Below are 13,018 nucleotides of genomic sequence, written 5' to 3' on the forward strand. Positions count from 1 at the left end.
TCTACAAAGTGTGGGAGAATAACCAGAGCCAGAGGCAATATTTTTGTCAGCCCACCTGCCTGGGAGCATCTGTTTGCCTTGCTCCTTTGCGCAGCTCATTGGACGCATGGCTTGCTCATAACACCCGTGAAGGATTGCAGAATCAAAGAATTAGAAGGGAACCTAAGGATTATCTAGTTCAACTCTTTCTTTTTTAAAAAATATTTTTGTTGGTTTTTAACATACAAAATTATAGAACATACCACACAATTTATCACAAATACATTCTTATTGGACTTCCATCAGCACCTCTGATAATCCTCCGTCTTAATCACTTCTTACGCATTTCCTAACTTAATATTGCCTTTACATTCTTAACATATCACGTCTCCTTCTCCATTTTTGCAATATTTCTAATATTATTCCTCACAGAACTTCTTGCATACCTTCAAACATCGTCTGGTCGCCACAAATACTTTTCAAATAATCCGTAAATTTACTCCAGTCCTCGGTAAACTTCTGGTCCCGCCTGTTTCGGATCCTTCCTGTTAGTTTGTCAAGTTCCGCATAGTCCATTAATTTCACCCTCCATTCTTCCATCGTTGGTAATTCTTCTTGCTTCCATTTTTGGGCCAATAGTATTCTTGCTGCTGTTACTGCATATAGAAAAAGCTTACATTCCTGGATTATCTAGTTCAACTCTGTGCAGTGCAGAAATCACTAAAGAATTCCAGACATGCCTCTCCCAACCTTTGCTTAAAAATCACCAGTGAAGGAGAATCCACCACCTTCTGAGATTGCCTGTTCCACTGTTGAACAGCTCTTACCATAAGAAAGTTCTTCCTGATGTTTAGTCGTAATCTCCTTTATTGTCATTTGAATCCATTGGTTCGGGTCCTCCCCCTGGGAGAAGCAGGAAAGAAGCTTGCTCCATCTTCAGATATTTGAAGATGGCTGTCACGTTACCTCTTAGTGGTCTTGTCTTCAGGTTAAACATACCTGACTCCCTCAACCTTACGGAGTCCTCGCCGCAGGATCACATTCACCCGGTGCTATACCAGCTGCACTGGCTCCCTGTGGAGTACAGGATCAGGTTTAAGGTGCTGGTTTTAACCTATAAAGCCCTATGCGGCCTAGGACCCTCGTAGCTATGGGACCGCCCCTCCTGGTATGTCCCATGGAGGACCTTACGGTCTTCAAACAAAAACATCTTGGAGGTCCCGGGCCATAGGGAGGTTAGGCTGGCCTCAACTAGAGCCAGGGCTTTTTCAGCCGTGGCCCCGATCTGGTGGAACGCTCTGTCACAAGAGACCAGGGCCCTGCAGGACTTGACATCTTTCCGCAGGGCCTGCAAGACGGAGCTGTTCCACCAGGCCTTTGGCCAGGGCACAGCCTGACCCCCTCCTTTGGTAATCCTCACAGATCTCTAGCCCAATGGTTTCCATTAATTTGATTTTGAACTGATTTTAGAATGAATTGATTTTAGAATGCTGCGTTACTTTTATTGTTGTTAGCCGCTCTGAGCCCGGCTGGGGAGGGCGGGATAGAAATAAATTATTATTATTATTATTATTATTATTATTATTATTATTATTAATAACGGTTCCTCAGAAGGCTTGCTTTCTAGAGCACTTTGGCAGAGCTTGTGACTTCTAAGTCAGAAGCACCCAGTTCAGTTCTTAGCATCTTCAGTGATAGGATGTTGCCAAAATTAAAATTGAGGCTTGAGGTGACATTGTGTCCCTGTTTAGGGAAGTTTTTAATATTTAATGTTGTATTGTTTTTAACACTCGATTGGGAGCCACTCAGAGTGGCTGGGGAAACCCAGCCAGATGAGCGGGGTATAAATACTACTACTACTACTACTACTACTACTACCACTACTACTACTACTACTACTACTACTAATAATAATAATAATAGGGCCTTCAGCGCTGCCCTTGGCTGACATGCATTGGCCCGTCCACATAAGGCTTTTCGGAGCAAAAGGGCCTCTTGGGTCATGGGTTCAAGCCCCACATGGGACAATAGATTCCTGCATTGCACGGTCCCTTCCAGCTCCAGGATTCTATGGTGAGCTGATGATCTCCACTCTTGTTATGGTGGCAATTAGAGAGGTCCTCGTGCCTGAGCAGGCCGAGATGCAGGGCTCCCCGTTGATTGTCTCCCCGGTGGCTCCAGAGCCCTTAACAAGCGCTTGCAAGTGGCTCAAAACTCTCGGCTCCCAAGCACCGCTAATTAATCCACCTGGAAACGAGAAGCAGTTATTGCAAGAGCCGCATGCTGCTGTTCTTGGACCCCGTGGCGAAGCTGTTATATTCTTGAGCTGTGGTCCTGATCTGCTCGCTGCATCTAGCTTGTCCTTCTTCCTTGTACCGGGTCCTTGCTCTAGTTTTCTTTCTGGTGGCTTTTGCTTGGGGGGGATGGGACAAAAAGTTTGCAAAACCGAGACATCACCTTCAAAATGAAGCATGCAAATGAAGCAAGTTCATTCAAACCCAGCGTGTTTGCACACATTTTAGTGATTGGCATAATTTGAATGTGTGTTGCTTTGGGGGTTTTTTGCCCACAGCGTTAATAAAGCCTGGTGGTGTCTACATGGATGGATTACTAGGGCTTATGGCGCATCCTTGTGTAAGCGTGCCTCCTTTCAGATGGATGCTGCCTCATCCGTCCTGTTCACTTTCGGTTGCTTAGATATGCTGCGGTCTCATCCCTGGGATATTTATGCATAATTGCTAGATGGTGCTATAGCGCCATTTGCATAGCTGCTGCGCCCATTCATAGAACATGCAGAGAGACCTCACTGAAAACAGCCCATCCTTTATCTAATAACTATACAGTGGTACCTCGGGTTACATACACTTCGGGTTACATATGCTTCAGGTTACAGACTCCGCTAACCCAGAAATAGTACCTCGGGTTAAGAACTTTGCTTCAGGATGAGAACAGAAATCGTGCTCCAGAGGCACAGCAGCAGCAGGAGGCCCCGTTAGCTAAAGTGGTGCTTCAGGTTAAGAACAGTTTCAGGTTAAAAACGGACCTCCAGAATGAATTAAGTTCTTAACCCGAGGTACCACTGTAGTAGGAAAGTGTGGGAGAGACATCCCAATGCCATACTGCAGCTGCTTCACGCAATTGCCAGGGAGAGGTCCCTGCTCTCTGTATGGTGCTTGCAGTCTAAAATAGACAGTGGGGAAATAATAGAAGCCAAAGTGAATAATAATAATAATTATTATTATTTATACCCCACCCATCTGGCTGGGTTTCCCCAGCCACTCTGGGCAGCTCCCAATTGAATATTAAAACACAATACAGTGGTACCTTGGGTTAATAACTTAATTCATTCTGGAGGTCCGTTCTTAACCTGAAACTGTTCTTAACCTAAGGTACCACTTTAGCTAATGGGGCCTCCCGCTGCCTCCACCACACGATTTCTGTTCTCATCCTGAAGCAAAGTTCTTAACCTGAGGTACTATTTCTGGGTTAGCAGAGTCTGTAACCTGAAGCGTCTGTAACCCGAGGTACCACTGTACCTCGTTGGCCCACGTTTTTAAACATTAAAAACTTCCCTAAACAGGGCTGCCTTCAGATGTCTTTTAAAAGTAGGATAGTTGCTTATTTCCTTGACATCTGATGGAAGGGTGTTCCATGGGGCAGGTGCCACCACCGAGAAGGCTCTGTGCCTGAATACTGGATGAGGCCAAATGCCTGTCTAGTCCAGCATCCTGTTCTCACAGTGGTCATATTATACGTTTCCGAGCACAATTCAAAGTGTTGGTGCTGACCATGAAAGCCCTAAACGGCCCCGGCCCAGTACAGTGGTACCTCGGGTTACAGACACTTCAGGTTACAGATGCTTCATCTTTCATATCCCACCAGCTAAACATTGCGATATACCGCTATATCAGTCAGTCAGTCAGTTTTATTGCACATAGCCAAAGGCTGCTGCAATGTACACAGAATCATTCAACAATTAAAAGAAAATATGCTGGATTAATACAAAAAACCTAAAACATTTATATTATCAAGACATTGCCTACCCTAAGCAGAGCTATAAAAGTACCTTAATATACAGGTTAAGACGTTAAACAATAAAATTTATAGGGTAAAATAATCACATGGCCACTAATACATTAAAAAATAATGTTACTTAATACAATGTGCAATTATATTCAGAGTTTGGTGATAGAATATCGCTTGATGTAGATAGGGTCAAATAAATTCATCTCCTTTACAGTTGGTGGCTACCTTGGCTATATAATTTGCTCTAATTTTCCTAGCGGCAGTTGCAAAGAGTGCTACATGCCAGGTCACATACTTATCTGTGTCTGCGAGGAGATATAAAATCATGTCAGAGGGGTTCTGGCCAGGGGACCTTGGCTATATCACGATGTCTGGAATAAGGATGGAGCTTGAGGGACGTGGGTGGTGCTGTGGGTTAAACCATAGAGCCTAGGACTTGCCGATCAGAAGGTCGGCGGTTCGAATCCCCGCGACGGGGTGAGCTCCCGTCGTTCAGTCCCTGTTCCTGCCAACCTAGCAGTTCGGAAGCACGTCAAAGTGTAAGTAGATAAATAGGTACCGCTCCGGCAGGAAGGTAAACGCCGTTTCCGTGCGCTGCTCTGGTTCACCAGAAGCGGCTTAGTCATGCTGGCCACATGACCCGGAAGCTGTACGCTGGCTCCCTCGGCCAGTAAAGCGAGATGAGCGCCACAACCCCAGAGTCGGCCACAACTGGACCTAATGGTCAGGGGTCCCTTTACCTTTATGTAGAGACATTGGCTGGCTTCACGGGGTTTCTGCGTTGTGATTATTGCCGGCGCCTGCTCTTGAGATTTGCTGCCCCCCGTGTAGGAGGCAGGGGAGAGCTGAGCCAGCAGAGTTAGCAGGGGCTGCAGGCATCAAGAGAGGCACTGGCTGCCTTCATGGTTTTTCCCACATTTTGATTTTTGCATAGTGTGTGTACACACACACACACACACACACACACACACACACACACATTGTGATTCATGATATATTGCCAGTTCAAAAATTATGAAACCGATATCACAATATGGACTTCAAACCAGTTTTGGATGATATATCAACATATCGCCCATTCCTAGTCAGTATCGAAAATTGCAATCTTTCAGGATCATTGGAATCATACCTAGGAAAAAATGTGCTTCCTTTCTAGGACCAGGCTATGAAATCCCAAATCTCTTGGAAGGCCTCTGCTGTGGCTCTGAATTACTCTGGCTCTGAATTTTCAAAGCAAAAGCTGGTGATACAGGTCAAATATTCAGGGCGTGTGATGATAATTGGTCACCGTGCCCCTGACACAAGTTGAAACGGGGGGAAACAGCCCCTCCTGAACATGATCTGTTCTCATGTGGACTGAACCCAGCCATTCCTTTAGAACTTTGTGTATGCAATGTCCCAAGCTGCTCCTGGAACGTTGATTTCTGAATGCTGGTTGGTTGATTGATATTTTTCTTTAATGCCACAGGCACAGCTGCGGGCCTTCATCCCCGAAATGCTGAAATACTCGACGGGCCGTGGCAAGCCGGGCTGGGGGAAGGAGAGCTGCAAGCCCGTCTGGTGGCCCGAAGACATCCCGTGGGCCAACGTCCGCAGCGACGTCCGGACGGAGGAGCAGAAGCAGAGGGTGTGTGTTGATGAAAGTCCTCTTGCTTCAGCAAAGGGCTCTGACTTGGTATGACAAGTGGAAAGGCTTAGCTTATAGATCTCTGTTGGGGAAGTCTGTGAAGTGCTTTGGGACCAAAATAGATCAGGTAAGAACACAAGAGGGTGGCCATCGCAGCTCCAGCCAAAGGTGCTCAGCTCTCTGTTGCCAGTGGGTTCAGCCAGGCACCCCAGGAATTTGCAAGCGTGGCATTTATGGGAAGAGGCCCTCCCTGGATCTCAGTCCCCAGCATCTGGTTCCCAAGAGGCATATGATCTATGGACGCAATTGGTTACATTCCTGGCCATCTTGGCTTGCAGCCGTTAATGACCTGTCCTCCCGGAATCTACCTCTCTGTTATTTTAGCAGCTGTTATGCCAGCAGCCACCAGAGCACATTGCTGTGCATTGAATCCCGCACGTTTCTCCCTTAGCTTCCAGCAAAAGCCTTGGTATTCCCCACTTACTTAAGCCAGCCTTTCAGATCTGGAAGCTGAATCCCAGCCTGCTTCTGGAGATGCAAAACTGACATAAATAAAAGCAGCCACGGATTACGCTCCGTGGGAAAGGGCAGGACGTTTCTCTGTTTTACAGAAGTCTTATCGTGCCTTTATAATTCAACAAACAGTTCAAGACAGGTCACAATCCAATCGGAAGCAACAGTAGTAATCTTAAGACAATTTCAGAATGCACTTAAAAGCAAACCGCAACGCAGCGGATAAAATTAACATGTGATTAATAAGAATAATAATAAGAAAGCAAATACCGTATTTTTCGCTCTATAGGACGCACCGGACCATAGGAGGGGGAGAACAGGAAAAAAAAATTTTTTTTTTCTTGTTCTCCCCCTCTAAAACAAGGTGCGTTCTGTGCTGAGCTGCGCAGCGCTCCGTCTCCCTGTTCTGGCTTTGGGCTTAGCCGCACAGCCTGCATTTGCTCTATAGGACGCACACACATTTCCCCTTAATTTTTGGAGGGGAAAAAGTGCATCCTATAGAGCGAAAAATACGGTAAATTCTTTGTCCAGCACCTACGAACTTATCAAACCATGTGAATTGCCCTTAGGAGAGCATTCCAACTATTGGGTGCCACAACCGGAAAAGGCCCTGTCCCTACTTGATTTCTTAGCAAGGTCATGTGGGAGCAGAAAGCCCTTGGGCTACCCGAGCCCCAAGCTCTCCCTTCTGGGCAACTTTCCATCGTGGGCCGCAAGCCAGTGGTGGGTGGGGCCAGCTGTGGGCGGAGCAATTGATGTAAATTGTTACCTTTGTAAAGGAGGCCAGTTTCAACACATGCACTCGCACACCCCTTTCTGTCCTCCATCCAGGGAAGCAAGGAGCATTGCGAGAGCTCGAGGACACATCACAGCCAGGTAAAAAAACTAAAACTTGAGGGAGGGCTGGCGAGGGATTTAGCTGGGGGGAAGGGGCATGGCCTGGGGAGAGACACGAGGACCACAGAGTGAGGTGTATTTGGCTCCCAGGCCAGGCGTTCCCCACCCCAGACCGGCACATCCAGAGCAAAGCAGGGTGGTCCAGCTGCCTCCAGTCTGTGGCTGTTCGGGAAGATTCTGCACAAGAAGGAAAAAGGCCTCTGAGCGCGCCTGTCTGTCCAATCTAATCCCAGAATGGAGAAAGTCATTTGTTTACCCTGGTTTAGTTAATGCAGTTAAAATCTAGCAATTTTCACAATTGCTAATGTGAGCTAGAGCCACCCTTTTCACACCGTAGGTTAGCTAGTCGACTTGCAGTGATTTGGGGACCCATCGCTGGTGGTTTTTCGTGAGACAATGCCTTTGAGTACCATTTGCTGGGGGTCGCAGGTGGGGCAGATGCTGCTGAGTTGAGGTTCTGCTTGCAGGCTTTCTGTGGGGGCACCTGGTTGGCTGCAGTGCGAACAGGGCGCTGGGCTAGATAGGCCTTTGGCCTGATCCTGCCGGCCCATCTTGTGTTCTTAATCTTGCCCCCATTGGAAGTACATTTCTGCTTTGAAAGCTCTTTATGGAGTAAAGTTTACCAGAGATCCCATCACTCAATTTAAGGAATATTTCAGAGCTTGGTTACTTTATTGTTTGTTTTGCTTCTGTTTTGTTTTTGTTTTTTTAAATGGGATATGGTATCCCTGAATATGCCTCTTCTCTCCCTCTTTAATCCGGCAGGTGTCTTGGACTCAGGCGCTGAGGACCATTGTCAAGAACTGCTACAAACAGCACGGCCGCGAGGACCTGCTCTACGCTTTTGAGGATCAACAAACACAGCCTGCGACAGCAACACACAGTATAGCACACCTGGTCCCGTCCCAAACCGTGGTCCAGACCTTCAGCAATCCCGACGGCACAGTCTCTCTCATCCAGGTGAGAAGTTGCAGCAGCACAAAGAGGGTCCCCGGCTTCAGATTGGCCAAAAGCTTTGCAATCTGGCCCCAAACACCTGCCCCAGATGTGCAGGAGCCAATTCTTGCTGTTATTTTATTGCATTGCGTTGATGATATCCCACTTTTCCTCCAAAAAGCTCAAGGGGGTGTACATGGTTTTCTCTCTCCTCATTCAATCCCCACAACAACCCTGTGAGGTAGGTTAGGCTGAGAGGCAGTGACTGGTCCCCAGGATCACCCAGTGAGCTTCACGGCTGAGTGGGGCTTTGAACCTTGGTCTCTTACGTCCTGGTCTCTGTCCCAGCTCCTGCAGTTCAAAAGCACACCAGTGCAAGTAGTGCTGCTGCTTCTGTTGTTGTTTAGTCATTTAGTCGTGTCCGACTCTTCGTGACCCCCTAGACCAGAGCACGCCAGGCCCTCCTGTCTTCCACTGCCTCCCGCAGTTTGGTCAGACTCATGTTGGTAGCTTTGAGAACACTGTACCACCATCTCGTCCTCCGTCGTCCCCTTCTCCTTGTGCCCTCCATCTTTTCCAACATCAGGGTCTTTTCCAGGGAGTCTTCTCTTCTTATGAGGTGGCCAAAGTATTGGAGCCTCAGCTTCAGGATCTGTCCTTCCAGTGAGCACTCAGGGCTGATTTTCCTTCAGAATGGATAGGTTTGATCTTCTTGTAGTCCATGGGACTCTCTAGAGTCTCCTCCAGCACCAGAATTCAAAAGCATCGATTCTTTGGCGATCAGCCTTCTTTATGGTCCAGCTCTCACTTCCATACATCACTCCTGGGAAAACCATAGCTTTAACTATATGGACCTTTGTCGGCAAGGTGATGTCTCTGTTTTTTAAATGGCATTTCCATGTTCTCTGGTTTCCACCATGGTGTCCCGTTGTGCCAGAATAATAATAATAATAATAATAATAATAATTTATTATTTATACCCACCAATCTGGCTGGGATTCCCCAGCCACTCTGGGCGGCTTCCAAAAAAATATTAAAATACTGTAATGCATCAAACATTAAAAGCTTCCCTAAACAGGGCTGCCTTCAGATGTCTTAACTCTGGACTTAACTGTCCAGAGGTCCTCTACCTTTTAACTTTTACCTTAGGTCCTAGTCCAATTCTAACCACTACACCACACTAGCTCTCTCGCAGTTCCTTAGTACTGTGCAAACAATATTCTGTGTCATGTCACCCCAGGGTCGAACTTTGGCAAATACCTCTAGGCCTGAGGAGTTCTGGCCCTGAGTAATAGGAATCATTCTCCAAAATACTTGGTTGGTGTGCAAAGACACAGAAATTATTCATTTTTGTAGGAACACAGGGAATCTTCCTCAGGAGCTAGTGCACTTGTATGTTTCTGATATGTCATAGTTTAGCTTGGTGTGATGTGCGAATGCGGCCAACCTGAATCCAGAAAATTGTCACCCCTTTGGTTTAATTGGTTTCTTGATTTACTCACAACCGGCCTGTCTCATTGGTTTCAGTGTGACGCAAGCTTTCTCTGGGCTCTAGGCCTTGTAGCTATTGTGTAGAGATCATTGGCCTTTGTGCCGATATTGTTGTTGTTTAGTCGTTTAGTCGTGTCCGCCTCTTCGTGACCCCCTGGACCAGAGCACACCAGGCACTCCTGTCTTCCACTGCGTCCTGCAGCTTGCTCAAACTCATGCTGGTAGCTTCGAGAACACTGTCCCACCATCTCGTCCTCTGTCATCCCCTTCTCCTTGTGCCCTCCATCTTTCCCAACATCAGGGTCTTTTCCAGGGAGTCTTCTCTTCTCCTGAGGTGGCCAAAGTCTTGGAGCCTCAGCTTCAGGATCTGTCCTTCCAGTGAGCACTCAGGGCTGATTTCCTTAAGAATGGAAAAGAATGTGCCAATATATTTTATTTCCCCCCATATAAATAAATTTTGAAACCCGCAGCTCGGCTGCAGGGCTTGGGACCAAGCTAGAAATCTGAATGAGCAGGGAGATACGTATTGTGTTTCTTTAACTTGGACCGTGTGATGCATATGATCATAGCCCAAGAAGCAAACTGACTGGAAAGTCAACCCTTGGTGGCATCTCACTGACTACCGTTGTGTGTTGCAGGTTGGCACAGGAGCTACGGTAGCGACCTTGGCAGATGCCTCCGAATTGCCCACCACCGTCACTGTCGCACAAGTCAACTACTCTGCAGTAACCGACGGAGAGGTGAGTGGCGATGTTGGCTGGCAAGGCCTGTGCCCAGAGATCTCATGGTAGATCACTTCCTGAAAATTCACATGGAAAGTGTTTCCACAAGCTCTCTGAACCCGCACGGCAGCTAAGCTGCTTTGCCTCCCTTAGGGATAGGGAGCCAGATCAGGTGCTGGGCAGAATCCTGACCTCCCATGCACCAGCTTCGACAGGTGGGTGGAGCTGCCCAACTGTCAGTCCCTTGGCGTCATTAGGATATTGATGAGTGATGAGTTCAAAGGGGCTGGCCCCTCTCAGCTGATGAAGGCAAGGGCTGATTATCAGTTGGTGGTCCAGCTCTTGCAAAGGCACAGGGCTTCGTAGGTGCTGCTGATTGGCGGCCCCTGCAGCTTTTGATGTCAGGTGTTGGGCAGGTGGGCCGACCTAGCGAAAGCTACCTGTGAGCCAAATGTGGAGGCCTGCAGGACCGAATGAGCGGGGCTAATTGAATCTGACTTTCTGACGTTTAAGGTCATTTTGCTATGTGCAAAATGGCTGCCATTAGAGCTTGCTGCTTCTTTTTTTAAAGTAGAAAAGAGATTGGTACATTTTATAAAACCATTATTTTTACATTATGTCCACCTGGATGCGGACCCACAAATAGCTGTGCTTTTTGCTGGCAAGGTGGTTAGGGGAGGGTGGGGTTATTGTTATTGTTTTGATTATGTATTTTTTGTTCTCTGTCTTGTACTTTTATGTTTTGAACTGCCCTGATGAGATCTATGGATGAATGGTGGTGGAATAATAATAATATGAGAACGAATGATTCAGTAGAGCCCTTTTTCCTCTGGGTTCCGATTTTTGCACATAGTGACCGGTATAGGTCAAAAATTTGCTTTACGTATTTCATGAAGAACTAGCCAGGTGGATCTATCAGCAATATCCATTTCCACAACAGTTAGCAAAAGTGTGTTTTTTTTAAATACCATCTAAGGTCTCGTTTTCTGTTAACTCTCTTGGTGTTAATCAGTTGACTTCGTTGCGGTGGTTATTGATCATTTTCTCAGTGCCATCCTTGTACAGGGTATACTCTGCTCTGATGGCAAGGAATAATAGATATGCAGAAATATGGCTCCCTGCCTCCTAGCACATTTGCACAGTGGATATACTTAAGCTTCATTTCAACTGGAGCAGAATCAGGAGGGTTAAACAGGCTTCACAAAGGTAGCACCACATAGGTCCGGGGTCAGCAAACATTTTCAGCAGGGGGCCGGTCCACTGTCCCTCGGACCTTGTGGGGGACCAGACTATATTTTGAAAAAAATAATAATGAATGAATTCCTATGCCCCACAAATAACCCAGAGATGCATTTTAAATAAAAGGAAATATTCTAATGTAAAAACGTGCTGATTCCCGGACTGTCTGCAAGCCGGATTTAGAAGGCAGTTGGTCCGGATCCGGCCCCCGGGCCTTAGTTTGCCTACCCATGACATAGGTGTTCTGGCAGAGGCAAAGCGAGTGACTTTGGGACTGGAAAGCCCAGGCTGGGGAAGCGAATACTAACTTTCTTGAACACTTGGGTGTGGGGAGCTGGGAAGAACAGACTCTTCTTGGAGAGAGGGAGAGGCCTGTTCTCTTTCTATTGGACCCAAGTCCAAGTCTCCAGGCCTTTGTGTCAGGACAGAGTGGCGAAGTCCCGCGCTTCTCTGGAAAGGGATAGGATTCTCAGGGCAATAGGTGGCAGCACAAAAACAGCTCTTGTTCCCAGAGACGCCGGCATTTGCATTTGAAAGGCCGGCTAGAAACTGGTTGTTTTGTTTTTTGAGATTTCTGTCCCTGAAAATTCCATCCCATGCATCAAAGGGGGTTTCAGGAGACAAGCCCCTCATTGTCTCTGTGAAAGCGGGCACCTTCCACCTTGCCTAATGTACTTGCTTCCTGTTCCGAGCATGTGAAGATACGAAGTCGCTGCCTCCTGCAACGGAGTCTGGCCACAGCCTGTTCCCTGCCACGTCGGCTAAATAGAATAACCAACCGACCGCTACCTGCCAGTACCATTTCCCCAGTACCATTTATTCTTTGTGAAATACATTTACAATGTAAATACAATACAAATACAGTGGCACCTTGGTTCTCAAACTTAATCTGTTCCGGGAGTCCGCTTGACTCCCGAAACCGTTCGAAAACCAAGGCGCAGCTTCCGATTGGCTGCAGGAGCTTCCTACATGCAAGCGGAAACTGCGTTGGACGTCCGGCTTCCAAAAAACGTTTGCAAACTGGAACACTTACTTCCGGGTTTGCGGCGTTTGGGAACCAATTCATTCAACAACTAAGCCATTCAAAAACCAAGATACCATTGTACTAACATAGTCCAGCAACAGCTGCAGACTCAAGTTTGAGAAGCACTGTCTTGGACTCTCCTGCCTGAGGCTCTAGTCGTTCCCGTTGCTCGAGATGCCTTTGCCTTGACTTGGGACTTTTGACTTTGACTTGACTTGGGATGGTGAAATTCTTACTTGAAAAACCAAATAAATAAATTGAGAGAGAGAGAAATGCACCCAAGCGGGAACGGTCCCTGGATACATTCTCAGACGGTGCGAGTTCCATCATGCCTCTCTCGTCTTCTCCGTCCCACCAGGTGGAGCAGAACTGGGCAACGCTACAGGGAGGAGAGATGACGATCCAAACCACCCAAGCCTCAGAAGCCACGCAGGCAGTGGCATCCCTGGCAGAAGCGGCGGTGGCGGCATCGCAAGAGATGCAGCAAGGGGCAACAGTCACCATGGCCCTCAACAGGTATTGAGATACTGTTGCCATGTGGGGAGGGGGGTCTTCATTGATGTT

At 47.3% G+C, this 13,018-nt stretch overlaps 1 protein-coding gene across 5 annotated transcripts in view; it reads left to right on the forward strand.

Annotated features, from left to right (window-relative positions):
* NRF1 (nuclear respiratory factor 1) overlaps window positions 1-13,018 on the forward strand; it is a 73,855-nt gene that overhangs the window by 32,037 nt on the left and 28,800 nt on the right. For 3 of the 5 annotated variants that reach the window (XM_081023051.1, XM_081023053.1, XM_081023050.1), the window contains exons 6-9: window positions 5,474-5,680; window positions 7,808-8,002; window positions 10,108-10,209; window positions 12,813-12,970. In XM_081023051.1, coding sequence (XP_080879177.1) covers window positions 5,474-5,680; window positions 7,808-8,002; window positions 10,108-10,209; window positions 12,813-12,970 — 662 coding nt within the window. Of the gene's footprint in view, window positions 1-5,473; window positions 5,681-6,976; window positions 7,022-7,807; window positions 8,003-10,107; window positions 10,210-12,812; window positions 12,971-13,018 lie in introns of all 5 variants that reach the window. The other 2 variants (XM_081023052.1, XM_081023054.1) reach the window with 2 other exon arrangements.

This window comes from Podarcis pityusensis (genome assembly GCF_964106645.2).
Source record: "Podarcis pityusensis genome assembly, chromosome: 10".
Classification (NCBI taxonomy): Eukaryota; Metazoa; Chordata; class Lepidosauria; order Squamata; family Lacertidae; genus Podarcis; species Podarcis pityusensis.